The 15,616-nt window shown below is 41.4% G+C and overlaps 1 protein-coding gene and 1 long non-coding RNA gene across 2 annotated transcripts in view; both read left to right on the plus strand.

Moving 5' to 3' along the window:
* furinb (furin (paired basic amino acid cleaving enzyme) b) overlaps positions 1–15,616 on the plus strand; it is a 95,618-nt gene that overhangs the window by 41,935 nt on the left and 38,067 nt on the right. Inside the window, 4 exon segments of the mRNA XM_053427822.1 lie at positions 1,146–1,244; positions 7,880–7,975; positions 9,772–9,900; positions 10,579–10,655. Of these exon segments, the coding sequence (XP_053283797.1) occupies positions 1,146–1,244; positions 7,880–7,975; positions 9,772–9,900; positions 10,579–10,655 (401 nt within the window).
* LOC128445062 (uncharacterized) lies at positions 12,659–14,833 on the plus strand. The gene is made up of 4 exons (XR_008339239.1): positions 12,659–12,765; positions 13,649–13,702; positions 13,954–14,089; positions 14,650–14,833. It is a non-coding gene; the product is annotated as an uncharacterized LOC128445062 (long non-coding RNA).

The raw sequence follows: 15,616 nt of genomic DNA on the forward strand, positions 1-15,616 counted from the left end.
AGGTTCCAGCCTCCAGTCTGGGCGGCTCGCAGACAGCCAGTCGGCAGAATGAGCCTGCAGCCCCAGGAGGACCTGCCATCCTGCTGCGTCTGCGCTTCTCCCCCTTCACACCCATCCATCCTGCCCAGCCGGGCCTGTCAAACCCTGCGTCTCCTCTCCTCCCTTCACCTCTCTCCGTCATCTCCCTCCTCCTTTTTCCCCCTCCTCTCTTCCTCCGCTCCACTGGGCTTGTGAAGGTGAGCCAGTCCCCAGTGGCACAGCTGTACAGATTGCTGTGCTTCCTCTTCAAATGGAGGCTCCTCTCTCTCGTGAATACCTGCGAGGAGAGCGACGGTGCGGCTCCTCCTCGTCCTCTTCCTCGACCTTCTGTTTGGTTATTTTTGTCTTTTTACCCCACACCTATCTCTGGACATCTGTATTATTTATTTTCTGTCTTGCTCTCAGGTCAGCTTAAGTGAGGAGGGCCCAGGCTGCTCAATGTGTCACGTATGAGCAGGGCTGAGAAAACGAAAAGCCCCACGGTTTGATGAAAGCTGTGACCCAATCACTTGTCCTGAAAAGCTCTTTCTTTAGACGGTTGTGTAAGGAAATAACAAGAGCATCACAAAGAAAGCTTCAATATAGCTCTGAAGTGGCTCTACCTCTAATAGATGCATCTAATCTTTTTCCTCAGGTCGTGTCCACCCGCAGCCGTATAATGGATGTCTCCCTCTTGATGCATCTCTTTGTGTGTCTTACATTTTCTTCAGTCTGTAGAGTCTCTCCACGCACTCACAGGTTTGCTTCCTGAATAAAAATGCTCACTTAATTTAAACAAAGATTATCGAACAACTCTCACGATGCCTTTACGGCTCTTTCGGTGGATAAGACTCACGGTTATGGGTGCTAGTAAAATAAAGGTGTTTCGTCTGTGATAAAGTGAAGAGACGCTCATGTTTTAACAAGCCAGAATATTAATGGACACTCGTTTAGAATATAGACGGAAACTCGCCAAGCTGCGATGTCCAAATGTTTGTTTTCAGCCCTTTTCGACGTAAACACATTTTCTCATGTGCACACGAACGCCCCGGTGAGCACTGGAGTGTTATGATGCTATTCTGTCGAAGCAGGTGAACTCATTTCTTTTTCCCTTTGTGTCTGTGCAGGTTTTTGGAGATTATTATCACTTCAGGCATCATGCCGTGGAGAAGAGGGCTTTGTCCGGCCACAGGGGGATGCACATCAGACTGCAGAAAGAACCCCAGGTAAGACTGGTGTCAGCTCGCACACAGCTCATTGCAGCAACAAAAGGCCAGAAGACAGATTGGATTGCACGCAATGAGTGTGTGTATCACAAGAGAAAAGAATGCCAACACCAGTGACAGCTTGTCCACTCTGAATCTTTTTGCAGTCCCCTCCATCTGTCCCTCTGACCAAATCCAAGGTGCTGTGGAGCTGAAAATATGCTAAATAAACTCTCCCATCAAAACAGCCCAACAGCTGGGAGAGTCACTGTTGTTGGCCTTGCTTCTCTTTATCCTTGTTAAACCATTGTTTGCACTTAAATGTTAACTAGAGGGGACGATTTGAATTCATTAGTCCAACATCCCAAGAAAGGAACATCATCCATCCCGGGTGTCACTTTCATTTGGACATCTGGTCCTGGATTCACATTCACGCCCATCCACCAATTTATACCTGGCATACTCTGCAAATCTGTGTAATACAGTGGTTGAGTCTGCATACAAATTACAACAGAATGGAATACAGTTTTTTTTGTCTTGTTAGGGATTTAGCGAGACCTACAGTACATATAGCCGCTGTCAGACATGCACTGAAGTCCGAACATTTTACAGAAACTTTCTGGAATGGCTGTAAAAGAGTCAGCTGCTCCCGGAACTTTTGTTGCTAGCCCCGGCATAGTAGCATGTCAGAGAGAGCCCATGTGTTCACTTGATGATGTTTCTAACACGTGACGAACACAGAGCTGGAACAATACAATCGCTCAGTGTGAGAAAGCCATTCATGAAGAAGATGCTGAAGAACTTGTTAACTTGGAAAGACGTCTAGAATTTAGTGGTTTTGGCTATCGCGCCGTCGCTGGTTCGGATGACATCCTGCATTCTCGATCCACATGCCACACCTCACCCTAATATTCTAGGAAATTTTATTCTAGTTCATGTCTAAAAACGTCTATAGAAGGTAGTGGTCATGAAATCCAGAATGGCATGTTTATGTCAGCTGTATGGGCTGTGTTTGAATATCCTTGAACAAAGTATGTGTAGGTTAAACTTCTTTTTAAGCTTTTCTTTACTGCCCTTTGGTTGAGGTCAGAGGTCTGCACCAGCATGTCTGAAAAACAGCTCAAGTTTGCACTATTCACAGGAGAAAGGTTTGACATTATAAAAAAAAAAAAATCAAATTTGAGAAACGTCACTGAAAGTGACTTTAAACATAACAGTGAAAGCCATTTAAGCCCACAGGTTCCTTGCATATTCAAACTCGTGCACAGACGTGGAGCAAATTTGTAGGATAATTCTGGCTAACAATCTTTGTACTTATTATTAGATTTTATATTATACGCCATCCAGCAGCCTTTAGATCTCAGCATGTCAAGCTGAGCCACCAAAAAGAGAAATTTCTAGATTTCCTCTTTGGTAAAAAGGCATTTACTCGCTTGCAAGAATGGTAATTAGATGTGAAATTCAAAGATTACTACAGCCCTCTGTTGTGAAGGCATCAAGAGATTTACTAATACAACAGACTTATATATGAAATTTTTTATTTTTCTCACTAATCAGAAGCTCACATTATGTGGGTTGTATTATCTAATCATCAATCGGCAGAGGAGAAACCAAGCAAACACACTTTCCAAATGAACTTGCAGCTTCAGTTCTGTGTGGGGTTGTTACAAATATAAATGCTGTTAGAACTAAGAATGCCATGACCCTTCACAAGCTGTGTTCATGGACTTTGTTGCATTTATTCACACCTGAGCCGAGGGAGGAAATATTACTCAGAGGAGAGTGGGCAAAATTGCCATAAAGGTCCTGCTAACAAAAATAGGGATACTCCACAAAGCTCACAGCAAATGGTTTTCTTTTGTTATCAGAAAAAAATAACCTTTCGAAAATAGTTCTTTTGACAGTGACAGCTGTGGAACGATGTTTCTAAGGGATACCGCAGTTATAAGGTTTTGAAGTTTCAACTGCTGCAAACAAAACACTTCACCTACATTGAATTTAATGGCGAAAAATATTCTTTGTTTGACTCCTAACACTCATGGAACATCACATCTTGTTTCTTTCTTAGTGAAAGTCATTTTAGCCTGACCAATATGGATTTATAGGGTAGGTGCCAATACCGAGATTATGGAGTAAAAGAAATTCTGATACCGTTTATCGGTCGATATATATATATTAAAAAAACTAATTGGCAATGATTCGTAAGAAGTTGTTTTCTTATCATCCTAATGACAAACTAATGTAATGGAGGCTTGATATTTTATAGTTTAAGCCTAAACCTTATTAATAATAAGAAATATATAGAGCTAGAATTAAGAGAGTAAACGTGGATTTTTTTTTTTTATGTATCTAAATATATCTGCAAACATTAACATGGACACTGATGTGCCTGTGAGAGGCTATCTGCCAACTGATGAATCCAGTCTTTACATCACCCTTAAGATTTCCCATCAATGTCAACTCAGACAGAAGCTGCAAACAACCATGCACGTACATTTGTGCGGTAGCCATCCTCTCTTTCAGTGCTGGCAACAACCCGCTGCCAAGTTTACACAGGAAACACTGGAGGCAGTGAGCGATAATTGCTGCTATTTAAAAGCAACTTGAGAGGGACCTGGTCGGTGCAGAAAAGGGGGCAGTTAGGACGTGAGAACAGACCTGCTCCAGGGCCATTAGTATCAAGGTGGACCTGCCAAGTAGAGCCAGAGGACTAATCTCCAGCTTCTCCTGAGTCCAAGTCAAGGTGGCGGAGAAGAGGACTGGTGCTGCCTGACAGGTGCTGTGGCCCCAAGACATCATTAGTGAGAAATGGTGACTTTCACCAAGGCAGGTGGTGTAAGGGGTCAAAGTTAATGGACGTTAACTAGAGAGTCGATTATGGAGCCACCGTGTTACTAGTCAGAGTTGTCTGCCTAGTAGCTGTGTGGCTCCATAGCCAACAACAAATGACATTTACTCTGGGCAGTGATGGAGGTAAGGGAATTGTCTGTTTTACTGAAAAGGATTTTAATGAGGCACAAAATTGGATTTTATAGTTCGATGAAATCATGAGGCATAACATGCACTGTTGGAACAGGAGGACAGTTGGTGTGTAGCTGAAATGGACCAGAATTAATCAGGAAGATTGGAACTGAAGTATACTGTGTTTTTATGGTATCTTCTATTTGTAAATACCAAATAGGGTTGAAAGCATCTTGGATTTTAAAACTGCAGCCCTAACATTAGAGACAGAGACATAAAGCCTCATCCAATTTGAGGAGATTTCACAGAGCGATTTCATCTGGCAGGCTCATCTCAGGTCGGGAGGTCGGCAGTTCAAGTCAACATGGTGCTTGACCCTCTAACAATTCAGAGCACCGGGCTACGGAAAAAACAGTTTGCCCCTGGGTTACCTATCCACCCACACAACTGACAAACAGACGAGACCTGAGGCAGAGCACGGCCGCTGCCAAAAAAACACCACAGCATGAGTGAGACGGCTTGTGTCTGTGAGTGCATGCGATCCCCAGAACAAGGGGAAGAGAAAAGGTTCAGCTTCCCCTGCTAAACAGGAAACGGATAAAAAAAAAAAAAGGCAATGAAAACATAAAGGTTGGATTTGGATTAGGCGCTGCTAAGCTTCGAGCTGGTTGCAGTATTTCTCCTCTGTTATCCAGCCGCTGTCTCTGACATTACCTCCATTGTCTCCTTTCCTCTGCTCCGTGGTGCTAACACGCCGCTTATCACCACCCCCCTTTGAATAATCACACAGTGGCAAGATGACATTTGCCGCTGCATAAGCTTTTACCATTATGCCTGTGAGGGCTGTTTGTCATCCCCTTTCCACACCCCGCACCTTCTCTATGAGGAGAGGAATCGATTTGTTTTGGGGTGGCTGGTTTCGTTCAAACCCGCAGTGTAAGTCAGCTTACTGCATGCTGTGTTTCAGAGGGCCTTTACCCTGCATCTCCTCTCTCTCTCCTCCTCTCCATCCTTCTCTCGGTCTCGCCCTTTCTGCAGCTTTGCGACAGATTTTCACCTTTTTTTACCAGTCTGTAAGAGCACTGTGTTTGTTAAGGTGCTTTATGAGGTCGTACTGTGTTAGGAAGAGGCTGCCATTCAATATTAGTTTTTGCTGTCGACGAGTCATGAAGAAATCCTGGATCCATCCCAATACATAGGTTCTTCTTTGACACCAACATTAGCAGGTATACACAGGTTTTTATATATGCAGGTAAACCCTCTAAAAATGGAAATTGACTATTTCCCCATTGCCAGTAGAGGAGTTAGCCTTTCTGTCTGTCCCCCCCCCCCCCCCCAGTGAGTCATGTTCAACGTCATGCACTTACTGGAAATTTCTAGCTCTCTCACCTCGCTGTCTTGCCAGTGTTCCATCTTGTACAATGTGAAGACAAAATGGCTGTTGCGTATGAAATCATGGCTATTTATAAACCCAAGCCCGGGTGTTAAACTCACAGCACAACATTAGCACTGGACAAGGTGCAGTGTCAGCATCTATTATAAAGCAGAAAGCAGTGTGTTCACCTGGATGTCATGTGTTCATCCCTGCACATCGGAGCTGGAGCCAATATAAATCGGTGTCTACTGCAGAGTCATTAGTCCCTGCAGTGATTACCAATTGTGTTAATTCCCATTGCAGAAAAAAGCCAGATGTTAGTGGATGTTAGTGGGGTTTCTTTAACCAGTGGAGAAGGGAAAGTCAGGTTTCATGGAAATTCAATCAGTAGTTTTGTATAATGCTGCTGAAACAAACAAAAGGCCTTGGGTGGAAACATAACCTCCATGGCAGAGGTCATTAATATTTAACTGGCCCTTCGAATGGATCCTGACTTCTATGTTGGGAGCCAATGATTTCCATTTCCTGCAACAGTGAACGTGGGATCAACACAAAATATTTTGCTGTGCTTATTTTATTCATTAAGTGTGACTCACTGGCGGATTAATGGTGTTTGAACAACAGTGGAGCTCTAAAGAAGATGGATCTGGCTTTTTATACACACTCACATAAAGCATTTGAGCAGTCACTTCTAATAACTTGAAGTCTTTTCTTGCGATGTGTTGATAATAACAAAAATATCGACTTATCTTCTGACATATCTCCTCTCTCTATAAACAGATTTATAGATAAAAGCGCAGTCTACAGTGTCTCTGTTACAGACAATCCCAGTGTGGCTCCTTCAGCTTAGTCATCAGACAGGAAAGCCCTCAGGACATCACAAGAGAGATGGAACAAATAGTTTATTGCTGCAGTGGATAACACATGTGTAGCCTTTGCGGGAGACCTCCCTGTTGTCTCATGATTGCTTCTTTGTTCGGGCTTCCAAAGCCTCATACTCTCCACCGTTGTCCCAGACCTCGTGGTTGGCAGTTCTCTGTGTTGTATTTACTCCTCCATCGCTCACTCAGTTTACAGGAGGACATGGATCAGACCTTGTTTTCCTCAGTCGGGTGATCTGCCTGAAATGTGCCACAACGAAAACCATTACCTTAAATGAAATAGATTTAAAGTCTGTTTTTTATCATGATGATGACTGTGCCGTGAGTTGAATTTGCTAATGTTTTATCATTTGCATTAATGACTTTATAAATGAAACACTAAAAAATCAAACAATATCTGTCCGCAGACGGATCGTAATCTGGCTCATGTATCAGCCGTAATTTAGTTCTGATAAAAATGTGATGTGCAGCCGTGCAGGGAGGCCGGTCATGTGCAGTTCTGAATGTAATTAAATGAGATAAATGTTAATTAGTCGAGGGTGACTTGAATAGGGTTAATGGTTTCACTCTCCCAAGCTTAGTCTTACACTATGGGGTGGGAAAACCACAATCTGTAGCTGTTTGGAGCATTTTTCTATTCATTTCCCTCCAGGTCGCGCACGTTACAAGAGCATGTAGTCATATAATCAAGCAAGTAACAAAAGCCTCATTACCAGGATCCAGTCTGAGCGGAACAAGGCCAAAAAGAAAAAGAACGAACTAAACTATAATAAAATAACAAGTTGTGCTTTGAAGATGTGCCGGCTGCTGTAAAGGAAACGAGTTTGGACACGCTTCACTCGAGTGATACCAAAGTGGTTCCAGTTTAAACTTTGTCATCCTCAGCAAAACTTCAGCAAAGGATGCATTGATCACTGACAATAACAGTTCACAGCAGCATTTTTTTCAGGCTGCTGTAGAAGATTAATGTCTGTGCTATGCAAAAACCCGGATACCATTTTTAGGAAAATTAAAGGGAGAAGAATAGCTATAGGTAACCTTTGATTAATTAGTATTATATCAAAGCATGAAACCATATATAATGTTTTTTGTAACCTCACAAACAACTTTACCTGAACTATGATATTATCATTCGCTGCCACCCACCCCCTACCAAGCCGGTGCATATCCCAGCATGCTCCAGGACTTCAAAGCCCCCTACTCTGCATCTCAGGAGTGAAATAAATTAGATTTGCTTTACATCTCTGCCTCTCTGTCTCTGTAAGTCATTACTTGTTGAGCGCAGCTGAGGATATGTTGTCCCACATCTGCAAGCTGTGGGACATTTGCAACAATTTCTGAAATTATAGCCTTGGATATGATAGCAGCATGATAATAGCATGTGACACTGTGGAAACTCAATTTATTTTGTGTGTGTGTGTGTGTTTGTTTGTTTGCAGGTCCTATGGATGGAGCAGCAAGTGGTGAAGAAAAGGAAGAAGAGGGATGTGTTTGAAGACCCAACAGACCCTGATTTCCCCAAGCAGTGGTACCTGGTGGGTGACGGTCTCTGATCTTTACAGCCTAGACCTCATTATTCTGACTTAATGGTTGTATGCTGACAATTGTAGCAATGAGGGGATTTTTCAATACCTGCTTCATTTAAAAGAGAGATGTGGAACCTTTTTTTGTCAAGGGCCATTTCATTTTTTAATAGCATCTTTCGCGGACCATATACATCATTGGACATTTATTGTATTTTTCACTTGATTTGTGTCTCTGTCCTCATTTGTTTGTCGTTATGATTGTTACCTTTACTAGTGTATTTTCTATTGATGCGAATAATGTGATTTAATGTCTGTGAGGGTTGCTGAAACTTAACTAACAGACAACTGACACCCCCCCATGCAATGACTGGAACTGTCTCTCTTCGTCAAGGTGTCTGACGTCAGATGGTAATGATGACACTCACATGTCACATGTGTTACTCTTAATATCCTCATGGCCATTGGTCAAAGAGAAATCAAATATAGGCAAAAAAAGTTTGATGAGGCGAGGAACAATAATTTAAGATATATCTTCCCAAAACCAAGAACCCAAAGCATAAAAACATTGGAAATGAGTGAAAATATCTTCCGGGCCTTAGTGATTGGACCCAAACATTATGTAGAAAGACTAGCTTTGAGCGAAATGCTGTTGCCACTTTCCTGGCTTCTCTCTGTTTACAGACACAACGACCCACACGGTCAGTCAGATAAGCATAAATTGAATTGCTGTTTCCTAGACAAACCCTGTCAGCTGCAGTTTAATCAGTGTCCCCGTCAACACAAGGTTTTCCACAGTCAAATGATAAGTATAATGCAAGGCAACCTGGGATTGCTTGGTTGAATGTTAAATGAAATGTCAGGACAGATCCACTACTAAACGGTTTCACCTGTGAAACGTTGATAGAAAATGTCCCTGGATCCGTCTGTGGAGTTATTTGTAGCTTTTCTCCGAGATGCTTCAATTTGCCCTAATCTTCCCTCTTTTTTCCTTTTTCATATTCACAAATCCTCTGTCACTGCAACGGATTAATGACAACTTTGACTATCCCGGACATAAATCACCAGTGAATAGATGTTGTGAAACCACATGTGCCATTCAGCATTAGAGCCCTTTATCGCCTGGGGACTTAAACACTTTTTTTCATATTTAACAGTTTTTCTACATACTGTGGTTCTGCCATGAAAACAAAACGGTTTATGGTTTAGCTGAGGGCAAATGTCACCACTGTTTTTATCTCTTGGTAGTACAATACAAATAACGTATTTAAAGTCATTCTAGATTGGTTTAGTATGGAACATGGGTCTGTTACCTATTGAGTGGTGCAGGTGAGGTTGTCTGTGATGTCTTCCCTCAGTCTGTCCCCCTGCAACCATCTTCCTCACCTTGGTAAGTCACATACTCTTCACACCTTTCACAGTAGGGATTTTCTGTTGTTCATCCTAATCGCACTTTACCAGTATCTCTGTATCCCATCCCTGATTAGCCTTCACGGCCTCTCAAAGCTTGCAGACTCTTACTTCAGGTTCTGTCTGTTTATTAACAGTGGAACTACATTAGGACGCTCACAATGGGCAGCCTAGCCGGATGCAGCAATGAGGCAACACAATTTGATTTTACGTGTTCATGAAGCACCTCTTATCTTCCTTTTCACATCTTGGGAGATTTTTTCTGTGTTGAGTTTTTTTGCTTTTAGCACATCTTTGTAAATGATTCATCTGAATGACTGACTCCTTTCTGTTGGACTTCTGGGAAGTATCAGTCACAGCAGATTGACAGCTGAACTGCAGATCTGTGTCTGTTCCAGACCACCCCATCGCATCAAGACCTGAATACCAAAGTGGCCTGGGCTCAGGGCTACACAGGAAGAGGCGTTGTGGTGACTATCCTGGACGACGGCATTGAGAAAGACCATCCTGATCTCATCAATAATTATGTGAGTCAAACACACACTGTAGGAGAACATATAAATAAATGAATACATCACCGACAGCATGAAGAGACAGTTAAAGTGGCAGAATTGGTGTCCTAATTAGTTCATTATTACAGACTACGCACCACACTGACCCCCCACTCTGTGGAAATCAGTAGAAAAGCCGTCTATTAAAGGACTGAGTAGTCCGGGTTCGTTTAATGAGGGTTCGTTATTGTGATTGCCCGCTGAATATTTGTGCATCGGAGTGACTGCATGCCCGTCGCAGCTGCAGGAACATGCACAGCTGAAGCAGAAAGTGATGCTGATGTCTGCCCACCTAAAAAGTTGGATTTATGGAGGTTTCGACGGGCCTCCTAGCGACTGGACTCTCCGTGACTCCTGCAGCAGACCTGTGTGTGTGTATGAGAGAGAGAGAGAGAGAGAGAAAGAGAATGTGTGTGTGTGTGTGCGCAGTAGCAAAGCCGTTGTGTGACGATATGTGAATCCTCATTTTCTACTCGCGTGCTGCTGTTTGCATAAGCATGTACAAAATTAACCTCTTGTTGCATTGGTATTTGTTAATGCGCCAGACCTTGTCCGTTAAATGGCATTTTAATCTCTAGGATTAATGGTGGTTTGTTAAAATGGTTCAACGATTTCAAAACGTACGTCCCTAACCCTTCTCCATGTGACCCTTAGGACCCTGAGGCCAGCTATGATGTGAACGATGGAGACGCTGATCCCCAACCAAGATACACGCAGCGAAATGAGAACAGGTAATTCAAGTCAAAGCCATGATCCTGAATTGGGCTTCAAAAAGGCCTTCAAACTTTATTGAAATTTGGCATACTGGTGCACAAATCATTTTATTGTGGGCTTAAGTCCACAGGACCAAAGATAATATGGATTTTCCTTTTTATCAAACAAGCTTTGTCCAACCCTTTGTTGTTTACGACCGGGACTTGCTCGCTGTACAGTAACTGTTTGCTGACAGGGAATGATACTGATGAGAAAGCACCAACTCTTACGGTCCAGCGCTTATGGCTGAAGTATTTACATTTAAAAACCCAATTATAAAAAGTTTGAAAGCAGTAGTGCACTCATTCTGCACAATCCTTCCTTTTTATTTATTTTCTTGCTCCAGTACACAAGCCAAGCTGCTGTGGCTGCATTTTTTGTTCCAGCCGGCACAGCCCCACAGCTACTCTGGCACTTATTTGTTGCTAATACGATACTTGTTTACTTGCCCTCAGTGATTCATGCTCTTCCCTTCCAGTGTTTGGTGATCGCATTAAAACAAATTTTAATGATGGAATACTAAAGCACTAGCGAGGGCGAATCCTAAACCTTCCTCCCCCCCATCCTCGTCTCTCCAAACTCTTCGGTCCTCCGCCTTAGTCCAATCCCCCTGGATCAGATGAGAAGCTCCATCTTGCCTCTGAAATGCATAGCAGGATTTGTCTCAAATCTCTCTCTTTTCTGGGACGACTGCCACTAAGTCTTTCTGTACTTGTTAGGGCCCGAGCACCGAATGGTGAGAGGCCCTATTGAATCTGTAAGGATTTTTATTATTATTATTATTATTATTATTATTATTATTATTAGGGCCCGAGCACCGAAATCGGTGAGAGGACCTATTGAAATTGAAAAGATTATTATTATTATTATTATTATTATTTTTCTTAGCTTAAATGAATTGGCTTTTTGAGGGCTTTAATGTGCTCAAAAAGTTGTAGGAGTTTGCAGTAAATTCGAAGGCGGCGAAAATTTATGTATTCTGGAGTATTTTGAAAAGGGCGTGGCAAAATGGCTCAAGAGCGCCACCTACGGAAAAGCCCCTCATTTAGCATTCACCGATCCTCAAAAAAAACAAAGACTATTGTGTATCATGACTAGATGCACAAAAAAGTCCATCAGTGCATTATGAATAACGCAACAGGAAGCCCGCCAGTTTGACTTTAGTGGCCATTTTGGTCATATTCGATATTTTTTGTTTTAAATACTCCTCCTACAGCTTTCATCAAATCAACTTACAATTTAGACGATCGTCATCACAACAAAATGGAGATCTAAAGTTATTGAAGGATTAAGTTTTAGCAAAACCGTCTGACCGTGGTGTGACCTCAAAGTTTGATTAAACGCCATCAAAACACGGGCTCCTGTATCTTGGACATATTTTGTCCAATCGAGTCCAAACTATACACATAAGACAAGAGTCGCGACCTGAAGACATCGGTACAGAAAACGTGACTTAAAATCACAGCGTCCCCTGGTGGCAACAGCAAATGTCTTGTTTTTCTATGTGTTACAGTTTGATTCACTACTCGTAGGGCCTTCATTAAATCAACGTAAAAATTTGATGCATGTGTTCAAAACAAGATGAAGATCTAAAGTTAACGAAATTGCAACTTTTCATAAAACTGTGTGACCGTGGTGTGGCTTCCAGTTTGAGGAATGCAAACATCTATATCTGGCAGATGTGCTGCAATATTTAGTCACTAGATGGCAGTGTCAGACCATGGATTGTGTTATCTATGCATTAACAGACCGTGTTTACAGGGTGGCCAACTTTAGAGGAGAATTAAACCTTTTACAGCATTGCTCAAACTTTGGTTTTTAGTCTCAATCGCTAAGTTCTTCCTTCATGACAACTCTGAGGGGGGTGTATTTTATTTTAACTCCCTCGTTTAAGCGATATAGATGTTTGAAATTCACGTGACGTCACAGTGTAAGCTGTGCTGTGTGTTGTGAGTTCGGCTTTAACCAGCTACAAGTGAACGCCTCATGAAATGGCTTACACCCACATACCCGGTAAATTACACACTTTGATGTTCTGCTCCTTCTCCTGACGGTCACGGTAACGATGTCTGCGCCTCCGTTTCTGTGGTAAGTCACGTTAAGTATTTTATTTCGATGTGATTCGCAGGGTGCCTTTGAATCAGCCGTGATAGCTAAGGGACGCTAATCCGGGAGCTACATACCAGCTCAGTGTATATCAACGGGTTCGATGCGAATGCCAGCTGTTACCGAAACAACCGCCATGAACCCAGGTCCACCGAGCAGAGATAAGCGTTCGTTTATAAGGATGAATCTGAGACAGGAGACTGTGTGTCGGCTTGTTTTTCGCTAGCGCCGGAGGCTAACTAGCTCGCTAACAAGCAAGCTAACAATATCTTCGCATGGGTGCAGTAACTGTCCTTCGATTCGATTGGGGTTATTACCGACAAACACCGACATGAAACGACATGAGCGGGTCCACCCAGCAGATATAAGCGTTACTTTATGCGGATGACTCTGAGACGGGAGACTGTGTGTCGGCTTGTAAGTTAGCTTTGCTAGCGGGCTAGCGATGCTAACTGAAACCTGAGAAACCTGAGTGTTTAAAGTCACATCTGCATTGCAAGAGCAGCTGTTCAAAGGAGCATTACGTGTCCTAAAGCTCTTTCTTCAGAGTAGTGTTGTAACGTGTTACAGTGAAAAGTAACCGTGTCTCCCACCTTCAGTATTTAAATAGTTAATCTCAGACAGACTTCACTGAATTCTTTTGTTAAATATGAGTAAATCATAGCCTTGTAACTTTACTAGAACAGACAGTGTCATACAGAATTGTAGGCTAATATGCACTACCTATTTCCTAAGCTGAAATGATTATGATCTGATTAACTTTGAATTAATATTTTATTATTACCATGTAAAAGTCTGTTAAGCAGATAACATGGCACATGTATGACTTAACATATCTGTGTATTTGTGTTCAATGTTCCTCTAGGATGTCCAGCGTGAGACACAACTTGAATCCAACCAGACTGAACTCTGACTCCAGGTACAGACCTGTTTTCATTACTTACAAAGTATTGCACATAATACATAATGTGTTAAATTATAATGCAATACTTTTAATGTGAAATAGCTCCATACTAAACATTCATTGTCATGGTAGTGCACGTTTTAATCCAAAAGCATATTCAAATACATAGTTGAATATCCACCGAAAATAAGAATACAAACTTTGTTCATATGTAACTCTTTCTCTATAATTATGACATACTTTCATGTTTCCTATCATTTTATTAGGGACGGACGAGCCTGAAGGACACAGCTGTGATGACCAAGTTCTGTCTCTTATGACAAAGCAGAAATATAAAACACTGGGTTCTTATCTAAAGTGTATCAAATCAGATCTCCACCATGTTGCTGCTGAGGACATCAGGTGCTGCAGTTCTTCATCTATGAAGATGAAAAAACTCACTGTTAAAGAATGTTTTGTGTTGTGTATGAAGCACAACAGATTTCAGATAGAACCGTTGTACTGTGGTCTGGGTTTGTATCCTAATGGTTAAATGCACATATTTTATGTCGCTTTTGATAAAAGTACTGAAAGAAATACAACATTGTAAAAATAGATAAAATGTCTTTCTACCTCATCTGTAATATTCAAGGTGATAATCTCCCACAGAGCTATTGATAACAGTCCACATCAAGTCTCTCCACTTCCCTCGGTGTGAAAACATAATTATATAATTAATTTGAGAACTGTTTACAACACTGATGTGTGGAGATTATAATCATATCTAAACTGTCATATCCACTGTAAAACTCCATGACAGGCTAAATAAACGCGGTGGGAATAGTAATGGTGGATATAATATATTGTAACTTTACTAGAACAGACAGTGTTCATAGAGAATTTGAAAATGATGTACACTACCTATTTCCTAAGTTGAAATGATTATGATCTGATTATTTTTATGTTTCCTCTAATTTTATTAGGGACGGACGAGCCTGAAGGACACAGCTGTGATGACCAATTGACCATGTTTTGTCTCTTATGGCAAAGCAGAAATATTAAACACTGGGTTCTTATCTAAAGTGTATCAAATCAGAAAGCAAAAGATACACATTGTTGTAATAAGTTTTTATTATTTTAACCAACCATAATAAAGATAGAAATGAATTGTTATCCATGACAATGAGCAATGACTGTTACCACTAAACAGTTGCAGGCCATCTTTATTTAAGGGAGGAATTTAGAAGTGTTGTGTAGCTTCTGATGATGATGCAGTCGTCCACGTGTTGACCACCATGTTGCTGCTGACGACGTCAGGTGCTGCAGTTCCTCATCTATAAAGAGAAGAAATGCACTGTTAAAGAATGTTTTGAGTTGTGTATGAAGCACAACAGATTTCAGATAGAACCGTTGTACTGTGGTCTGGGTTTGTATCCTAATGGTTAAATGCACATATTTTAAGTCGCTTTTGATAAAAGTACTGAAAGAAATACAACATTGTAAAAATAGATATGTCTTTCTACCTCATCTGTAATATTCAAGGTGATAATCTCCCACAGAGCTATTGATAACAGTCCACATCAAGTCTCTCCACTTCCCTCGGTTTGAAAACATAATTATATAATTAATTTGAGAACTGTTTACAACACTGATGTGTGGAGATTATAATCATATCTAAACTGTCATATTCACTTTAAAACTCCATGACAGGCTAAATAAACGCGGTGGGAATAGTAATGGTGGATATACCAGCCTTCAACAGAATAATGGTGAAACATAGTTACTATCACATGCAACTTACACGTGTAGCATATTGATATTAACTTATTATAATAAAACATAAAGTCTCAACCAAACATACGACCCTGCAGCTAACTTGCTTCAATCTGTTCATTAGACGTGTTAAATAAACGGTAACTTTTATAACAGTTTTATATTAAAAAAGCCTTG

The sequence above is a fragment of the Pleuronectes platessa genome, chromosome 7 (assembly GCF_947347685.1).
Source record: "Pleuronectes platessa chromosome 7, fPlePla1.1, whole genome shotgun sequence".
Lineage (NCBI taxonomy): Eukaryota > Metazoa > Chordata > Actinopteri > Pleuronectiformes > Pleuronectidae > Pleuronectes > Pleuronectes platessa.